Source organism: Drosophila miranda, chromosome 2 (genome assembly GCF_003369915.1).
Source record: "Drosophila miranda strain MSH22 chromosome 2, D.miranda_PacBio2.1, whole genome shotgun sequence".
In the NCBI taxonomy this organism is placed as follows: Eukaryota; Metazoa; Arthropoda; class Insecta; order Diptera; family Drosophilidae; genus Drosophila; species Drosophila miranda.
This window is the reverse complement of record NC_046675.1, coordinates 24645398-24654295: the sequence shown is the minus strand read 5'-3', so window position 1 is coordinate 24654295 and position 8898 is coordinate 24645398. Positions and strand designations below refer to the sequence as shown.

General features: G+C 45.2%; 2 protein-coding genes across 3 annotated transcripts in view; one reads left to right on the top strand and one right to left on the bottom strand.

Moving 5' to 3' along the window:
- Positions 1-1858: 1858 nt before the first annotated feature.
- LOC108157394 (zinc transporter ZIP1) lies at positions 1859-5065 on the top strand. Its single transcript, XM_017289435.2, has 2 exons — positions 1859-3943; positions 4713-5065. Exons 1-2 carry the CDS (start codon positions 2704-2706, stop codon positions 4979-4981), a joined length of 1509 nt encoding a protein of 502 aa, XP_017144924.1. The 5' UTR covers positions 1859-2703; the 3' UTR covers positions 4982-5065.
- Positions 5066-7152: 2087 nt separating this feature from the next.
- LOC108156461 (extracellular sulfatase SULF-1 homolog) overlaps positions 7153-8898 on the bottom strand; it is a 30349-nt gene continuing 28603 nt past the window's right edge. For both annotated transcript variants that reach the window (XM_017287923.1, XM_017287924.2), the window contains 4 exons: positions 8584-8894; positions 8316-8516; positions 8140-8242; positions 7153-8084 (listed from right to left, as the gene is read on the bottom strand). In XM_017287923.1, the coding sequence (XP_017143412.1) occupies positions 7976-8084; positions 8140-8242; positions 8316-8516; positions 8584-8894 (724 nt within the window). In that variant the 3' untranslated portion in view covers positions 7153-7975. The remainder of the gene's footprint in view (positions 8085-8139; positions 8243-8315; positions 8517-8583; positions 8895-8898) is intronic.

The following is an 8898-nucleotide window of genomic DNA, read 5'->3' as shown; positions in this document are numbered from 1 at the left end:
ACAAGAACAAAGCAAACTTAAAGTGTTTTTTGCAATCTTTCTAGCAATGAAAAACGAAACCCAAAAACAAACAAAAAAAAGAAAGCTAACAGAAAATCAAATTTCAAATTTTACATGAATAACAAATATAGTATATGAAATTAATCCAAATTTCTTGTATAGTTAAATGAAAATCATTTGTATTATATATGAAATATTAAAGATAAACAAATTATGCTATAAAGTAAAATATGAAAAGGAAAAGCAGTCAAGCAGAACAAGAAAAGTCGAAAATTCGCACTAGTTTATATATATATAAATATATACATAACTAAAGTAACGTATAACAGATTATACATACATAATGTACTTTAAATGTTGATAAAAGAAAGGAAACAAAACATAAAGCATGCATTGATTTACATATATATTCAAGAAAAGAACAGAAGAAATTGACATATTTGCGACCACACATGCATACACACACCAACACAAACGCCAACACCAAGCAGTGCAGGCCAAAACGAAGAAGTGCTGGCGGAGCGAAGAGAACAATACAAACACACACACACACACACAAAAATACAAACACAAAACGCGTTTAACGGTTGGCTAGCAAACAGTGCACGCAAGCCTTTTGATAATTGCAGGTAAAGCATTGTTAACTGCTGCAAAGCAGTTTTAAAACAAAATTAAAAACAAAAAAATTTAATTCTAACAAAAGTAATGAAAAGAAAATACAGAATGCAAACGGAAATAACACAATGTATATCATATTTTCCAAACCAAATGATTGACCCAACAACAACGTTTCGGCGAAACAAGCGAAAGAACAACAGAAAATATTGTATAAAAAATGATTTATTATTAATTTATAAGTATGACAACAAAAGCAACAACAACAAATGATAGCATAAACGATGTAAGCAAACAACATGGAAAGAAACAACCAACAAAAAAGAAAGTAAAAAATGAAACAAAAAACAAGCGAAAAAACGAGAACAAAATAAATGAGAAATTATTGAAAAACTACGTGTGTTTTTACAGATTGTTTTCGGAAAGATACTTAAGCTAATTAATGGAAATACAGCAGTATTGTATAAGATTGAACTTATGATTAATTAGTTGGCATTTCGCACTAGAAAACAAAAGAATTAGACCAATCACGTTGATCGTTGATTATACTAATTTATGGATCAGGCGATCTCTAACAAACAATTCACGACTCGTCCACGCTTCAATCTGATCCGCGTACTTGTCCACTTTGTTTCAGTGAGGTATATTAGGAAAGATACTCCGCTTTGTGTTACCTATGTATATAGAGAGGTGAGGATTTAGGTTATGGGTTCCAATGGATATTTTCTCTACAAAAATATTGTGTCGTGTCCTATGTTATAGGTTTATCCTAGCGAATGCATCAAACATCAAAGGCACTACGATATGCTGGCTTCTAACGCCCCAATATAACTATTAGGTGGGCTTCATCTTCTGTTTCCATTCCTTTGCAACTATTCACCAAATTGCGACGTAGATAAGGTTCTACAAGCGAATAAAACCAATAATTATTAGGTAGAAAATAATCAAAGTAGTTTGGGGAGTATCACATTCCTGATTATAAGCTGTGTACAATAATGACCATTACAGTTACTTCCCACAACTGCTTGCTAGTTGACACATTAATTACAAGAAGTTTACAAGTTGAACATAATTACCGTTAGAGTTACACGAGCTCACGCCATAGCCGGGACAGCCACCGCAAAGCTTTCATTTCCGGCGCAAAGCTGCTGTAAGTATCAGTTGTAATTGTTGCCGGTTGGCTTTAAGTAAAAGTCGCGTTCAGCTCAGTTGATCCTAAATCTTGGCTAAGGTCAGGCGCCTTTTAATGCTAGCCAAAGTGAACGGATGCAATTACTCAATGGGGCCGCGGGCGCAGGCGCGGGCGCAAGCTTAAGCTCCATCTGGCCTTTGTGCATTGTGCCAATCGGCAATGAGTCGGTGTGTGTGTGTGTGTGTGTGGATGTGTGTTTTATGCTGAGCCCAAGACAATTATTATTATTACGGAGAAACAACAGCAACATTCAACGGGTGAACGTTCGAGATGGAGCGGGTAGAGATCGGAAGAAAGAGCGCCAGCAGTGAGAGCTTTAAGAGTGTTGTATTAACTGTTTAACCTGCTGCTCACGTCTGCTGAGAGAGATATAGAGAGAGAGAGGCGCGCAAGAAAGCTTCAAATAAACTACCAAAACTTGACTCCTCAACCCAGTCCAATCCAACAAAACAGTCGTCGCCGAGACTGCTTGCAGCGTTAAACACCACACCACACCTGTGCGACTCGAAGAAAAGCAGTCCAACCAGCCAATAAACCCCCTTTAAAGCAGTTTATTCAAATGCTGTGAAGGAAAAGTTTCCCATTAACACGAAAAGTGTTAGTACTGTTGAAGTACTGCTGAAGCGGCATGCAACTGAAGAAGTTTAAATCAGAGTCGAAGTGTAAACAACTAGATGGTAAACCACAACCCAACGCAACATTGACATTCCGAGCACAGAACCGCCACCACATGCTGCTGGGCACATTTTAGCCAAGAGAATTGAACGTCTAGAAGAGACCAGTCTGGACAAGAGCAGAGAGACGAGGGCAGAGCGTAGTGGGCTGCAGAGAGCGGAAAAGCCAAACAAAACGAAATATCCCAAACAAAACGAGGCAATACAAAAGAAGCCGCGAAAATGAATCAAACGCAAGTGAATAATTTTCTGAAATGCTTCCTGCAAATTGATGGCAGCAACAGCCACTGGACGGCGCGTCACGACGAGGATGGGGAGGCTGATCACGATCACGAGCACGACGAGGAGCACGATCTCGAGCACGACGATGACACGAGTGGAGTGCTCATAGCCAAGGTGACCGCGATGGTGGTGCTCTGCTTTGCCAGCACCATCTGCGGATCCATACCCTTCCTGCTCAATCGCTGCTACCGCTGGACGGAGAACCAGACGAATGCCCGATCGGCGATAGTGGTCAAGTGCCTCCTGTACTTTGGCGGAGGAGTCCTGCTGGCCACCACCTTCCTTCACCTGTTGCCAGAAGTCCAGGAGGTGGTGGAGGAACTTCAGGAGTGCGGCGTCATTGGGGAGCTCACCTTCCCGCTGGCGGAGCTTCTCATGTGCTGCGGCTTCTTCCTGATGTACTTCATCGAGGAGGCCATGCACACGTATGTGGACAGGCACCAGCAGGATCCGGCCGGAGCGGCCTTCGAGCGGGGACACAGCATCCGCAACAGCCATCTGCTCAAGGCGAATGAGCCCAGTGCTCCGCCAGCAAATGGAGCCAGCAATGCGCCGTCCGAGATGGGAACCCTCTCCGTGCAGAATCTTCTGCAGAACGATCTCGAGCAGCAGAAGTTTGGGGCCAAACAGCAGCAGGCCCTCCCCCATGACAGCCACATGCACCATCATGGCCACAGCCATGGCCACGGGCACGGGCACAGCCACCTGCCCGTCGTAATGGACGATGCCTCCTCTGCGGACATGCTGACATCCTCCCTGCGCGGACTCTTCATCGTCTCCGCCTTGTCCCTTCACGAACTCTTCGAGGGCATGGCCATTGGCCTGGAGAGCTCCGCCAGCTCCGTGTGGTTCATGTTCGGAGCCGTGTCCGCCCACAAACTGGTGCTGGCCTTCTGTGTGGGCGTGGAGCTGATTGTGGCCCGCACTCGCTTCACCCTCGCCATCCTGTACGTGCTGACATTCGCCGTTGTCAGTCCCCTGGGCATTGGCATTGGTATCTTGATCAGCAATGGCCAGGAGACGGGTCCCAATCTGGCGTCGGCCATTCTGCAGGGTTTTGCCTGCGGCACCCTCATCTATGTGGTGTTCTTCGAGATCCTGTCGAAGAACCGGTCCGGACTGCGCGCCTACCTGGCCCTATTTGTGGGCTTCCTCGTCATGTTCGGCCTCCAGCAGATCAGTGAGTATCTCCACTCTATAGAAGTAGAACGAACCATCTCTCCCTCCCATTTAATTCCATCCCGTGATCGAGTGGTAATTAGTTGGCGCGCCATCAGATGTCAAACGAAATTCTTCAACCGGAATCGATTCGGGCGATTAAGGAACAGGTTCTATACAGCTCTGCCACAAGATTTATCCGCCGCTGCGTGGTTGGCCTTGTAACAGACCTTGCTGCGGTTTATTATGCATATCGTCTCTGTTTGTCTGTGTACCTTGCAATCAAAAAATCCCGGCCCAGCCATGAAGTCATCTCTCTCATCCAATCGACGGGGGTTTCCCATGAAAAAAGTACCCGAGGAGAGATCAAAACCACACCAATAACGACAGCCCAGCCCTCCGTCCATCGGATGAGATGAGCCATAGATATATTTACACGTATGGCTTATGGCACCAGTCTGTGAGATTCACTCCAACTGGAACAAGTTTCCTATAAGTTGGATACGTAAATATTATTACTCTAGATAAGGGCGGGGGCCCGATGAAGGGGCCCATAAATCATCTTCTGAAGGGTAATTGTTTATGGATAGGCATGCAATTTGCTTTGTACCCGTCGCAATAGAGCTACTACTTCCGAAACTGAATGGAATATCGGTTTTCTAATCGGTTTTATATCAGGCTAGAAATTGGGTGCCCCAGATTAGAATCGACACACTTTTCGGGCTCTCTTCATGTTTGAGATTGGTCAGTTCGTGATAACTAACCGCCATCCCTTCCCTCCCTTTTTCCAGGCGCCAGTGGAGGACACGGCCACAGCCATAGCCACAGCAGCTGCTCGGCCAGCACAGATGATCACCAAGAGACTGAGACCAGGTCGGGTTCGGGAGGTCACTCACATGACCACGAGCACGACCATGATCACGCCCACGCCCACCTGCCCCCACATCACAATCACGCCGAGGAGCTGGCCGCTGTCCACAATTACGAGCAGCAGCTGCAGGTCCTGCGGCAGGTGACTCAAAAACTTCTTGAAGGAGCACACCCCAAGAAGGACGTTTAGGGCCAAAGCTGCATAGCAGTATGTTTATATATTTATAATTTTTGTATATTTATGTAGAAAATAAAGAGTACATAAGTAAAAATATTTACATTAGTCCTATTCTGATCAGATTACTAATACACGTCGTCTCCTCTGAAGGAGAACTTTTGACGGATCAGTGGGCACATTTTGAAAGAAAACTTTGATTTGTTTGAGTGGAATTTGCTAAACAAACAGCAAGGTTTGTCACACAAACCCGAAGTCTCGTACGACCTATCATATCATTCCTATTGAATCTAGACATCTAAAATTATTAGTCCCAATTTGACATTAATTAGCACAATGGTGTAAACTTTATGACGCGTTCTTTGGACTGAGACTTTTTTAAATTGCGAGTATAACACATGAAAGTTTTTCCTACCGAGACTCGTGCATTTATTTGTATGGCTGTAATTTATACGATCTTGGTGGGCACAAGTTTTACAATTTTCAGGTGGATATCTTCAAAGGCAAATTAGAAAAATAAACTGACTTGTGAGAAATAATATATGTATGTACAATCAGGCCCGTAATGACTTCTTCTGAGCTTGGGAAACATTTCAAAATTCTAATACGGCCCATAAAATGTGTAGTAAACTTGAAAGTTATTTTTGCTCTGTGAATTTCAACAGAATGTCTGGATTATGGCCCAATACGTGCCCAGACAAGGCACAAAGTTCCCCTCATCAAGATCGAGATCGAACCGACCGAAGCCAGGCCCCGCTCGGTAGCAAAGCAGCAAAACAGCAAAACAGAATTCTAAGCATTGTGAAATTTCAGCACGATATCTCTCGACTGAAGTGTGCAAATCGTAAAGTGGCCTGGACAGGGCAGGGCAGGGCTAATGAACGAGGCCTTGTTGCCAGGCCTCTGCGCTTTGCAACATGTGATCGGGTGGCATTTTGTCGCATAGACCACAATAAATCCGAGTACAATTTCAAGCTGATAACTTTGTTGCTTGCGTAAAATTTTAACACGATATCTCCACAAAATGGTAGACTGGTTTCGACTTCGCTCTGCTCTGCGTTTGGCTCTCTCGCTGCCACTATCTCTCTTTGTGTTGTTTTGTTTCGGTGACGATAAGTGGCCCAAAACTGGCTGTCAGCCTCAGCGGCAGCACCTGGCCCGCCCAACTCCGCAGCGCCGCCCCGATTGCAGCGGAAATTAGCGCGTCAAGTGTCAAGTGTGAATTGTCAGGCAGGCGGTAACAATATTTGACAGCGACTGAAAACATCTCCGCAACTTAATTAGCGGTGAGGCCAGATCTTATTCACATCTGATGATGTTCGCTCGTGTCTCCGTCACCATTGTCGTTCCCATTCCCTCGTTCGGTGCTTTTCTTAATGGCATCGCGTTGAATCTCTTACTCTTATCAGAATAGAGGGTCTTTCCCAGTTTTTCTTGCTCTTTCCAGTTGTTGGTATCATTAACATTATGGCTATCTTTCAGAGCTGCACACACCTTACAATGTTGCAAACCATATAAGTAGCCTAAAAGCTGTACAGCAAGCGGAACACCTAATCTCTGATACGAGTATACTTGACAGATTACGCCATTATCCACTTGAACCTCTTCCTCCCAAGTGCTCGAACTAAATCAACTCGGAGAGTGTGTTCCAAGTTCTATGTTCATCTGTATGAACAAAAACACAAACACAAAATCTGATCAAAGATATGCGCAATCTGCAATGTGGAGCTATCAGTGGCAATAGCGGATGCATGTGCCTACCTACTCAGTACCGGGGTCGGTCGTACCCACCGTCTTGATTGTAGTTCCCAGCCCCGAGTAATGCTCGGTAATCCGCTGGTGATACAAGTCCTGATGCTTGAGTCCTTAAGTCCTTGAGCTGCAACAAAAGTCCTGGCAAAAAACCGTTGAACATCGCGCTTTCTCTACTTTTCAAATGACATTTACACGCACACCCAAAAGTAGGCTACGAATCTAAATCGATTTAAATTGCAGCATACTTTCAGGCTGAGCTTATGCGCCGATCAATTTTCAGGATTCACCCGAACGCAATGCCACGTTCACAAGCAAAAGCTTCGGATTCTATACAGATTGGCGAAGGACCTTATTTTCAGTGTCTTGACTCCCAGGCTACATTTACCGTGGTTAACAGCAGGAAGGTGCATTAATAAATCAAAAAATGTGCGTTAAATGTTTATAATTTGCAACTTTATTGGTTTTTACTTTGTTTCGTTATCAAGTTGAATTTGAATATGCATGTACGTGTGTTTAAAGTTAATTTTATGACATTATTAACGTGGCAGATACAATATTCTGTATGTTTGTTCGTAGGCGAAGCGCGGCGGCAGCTGCAAAAACGCCTTTCGTGGCTCTGTGGGGGGCGGGGGTCTTAACACCTAGAACGTAACTAGTCGGGCATAAATATGGTTTTAGTTCTCTAATACACGGTGGCAACAAATTGTTATACTTGCATAGCGTTTCGTTCCTTTAGCAAGGATGGCCAATAAATACAGATTGATTTGGATTTGTTCGCTACAGTTAATCGATTTCTTTGCTAGGTTTTACTCAACTAATTTAACTTGTAACCAATTTCGCTAAATAATTTATTTAGTATAGTTCGTATTCGTATTCGATAACTGTTAGCGGTTCCGTCTAAATTTATATACAAATTAAGGGGCCTAAGAGCTAATTAAAAGTCGTAAACTGTAGGGCACTGTACGAGTACAGTACAGAGTAAATATTGCAAGACGAATGCAGTCGTAGGACCACAAACAGTTCTGGTTAAACGAGACTAAACGTAAGTAGATGGATTAAAAAAAAAACACAGTCTTATTTATGTATGAAAAAATCCAATGTGGGGGCTAAACAAAGAGGGGCTGGGTAGGAGGAGCAGGTGGCAAGTGGCAGGTGGCAAGTGGCAAGCAAGGTACGCATAGGATATGTGTATTCACTGGGGAGACTCTAACTCCAACTGTCCATCCCCATCTCCAACTGCGTCTCCATCTCTGTCTAGGCCGCTGCTGCGGTCACAGCCTGCGTGGGCAGTAATCGGGTGGACTGTTGCTGCTGCTGCTTCCAGGGGCGCCTCTTCATATGCGTCTGCTGCGAGCCAGTCCATCTGAAGAACGAATGTTAGTTCCAGGAATCACTCCGGTTGACAGAGACTCGCTCACCTGTGGTATTTGGATAGCTTGCGACGCTTGAAGGGCGGCAGCCCGTCCATGTCCAGTCGACTGCCCACAAACCCAAAGTTGCCCACACTGCCCGACAGAGGAGCTGCATTGTGAATGGTTTTAGGAACAGGAAATGGTTAACATTTGTAAGCTGAAATCAAGAAACTGCTGCTTACAGTGTTTGCGTTTGTTGTTGCGCTGAACTTGATTGATGACTGCGGGCAAATGTGGAGCAGAGCCAGACTCCAGGTGCGCTTGATGTCTGCGTACGCTGCAGTTGCGTCCGCGGCAGCCCTTTAGCTGCTCCAGGGCATCATGCATGTGGGCTCTGTCGGCGGCCGTCAGGCTGGCAGCACGATTCGTGGTCTCAAAGCGATCTAAAGGGAGTCAGACACGAGTCCATGATTAGCTTCAGGAGGTATTCCAGAGGACACTCCGACCTACCTATGGTCAGGTTGTAGAAGGTAATCAGGCCCGTGGTGAACTCGCAGTAGAGATAGTTGTGGGTGGCATTGATGGTCCTCAGGCAGGAGTACGTGTTGTTGTTGGCATTCATGCAGAAACAGAAGGGGCTGTCGTTCCACAAGGGAGCCGTGCGCCAGTGCTGGTTGTCGTGCGAGAAGCAGTTCATCTTCTCGGACAGGCACTCCTTCTCCAGGCGGGCCTTCTTGATGCGCTTGCGCTCCTTCTTCCGCTGACGCTCCTCTTTAAGCTTTCGACGCGCCTCCCGGGCCATTTCCTTCGAGTCCGCATAGCTGA

What these genes read in the sequence shown, in the direction of transcription:
- LOC108157394 (XM_017289435.2), top strand. Translation starts at nt 2,704, where the DNA reads ATGAATCAAACGCAAGTGAATAATTTTCTGAAATGCTTCCTGCAAATT. An exon ending in GTTCGGCCTCCAGCAGATCA is followed by an intron (nt 3,944 to 4,712) that starts GTGAGTATCTCC and finishes CCCTTTTTCCAG; the next exon opens with GCGCCAGTGGAGGACACGGC.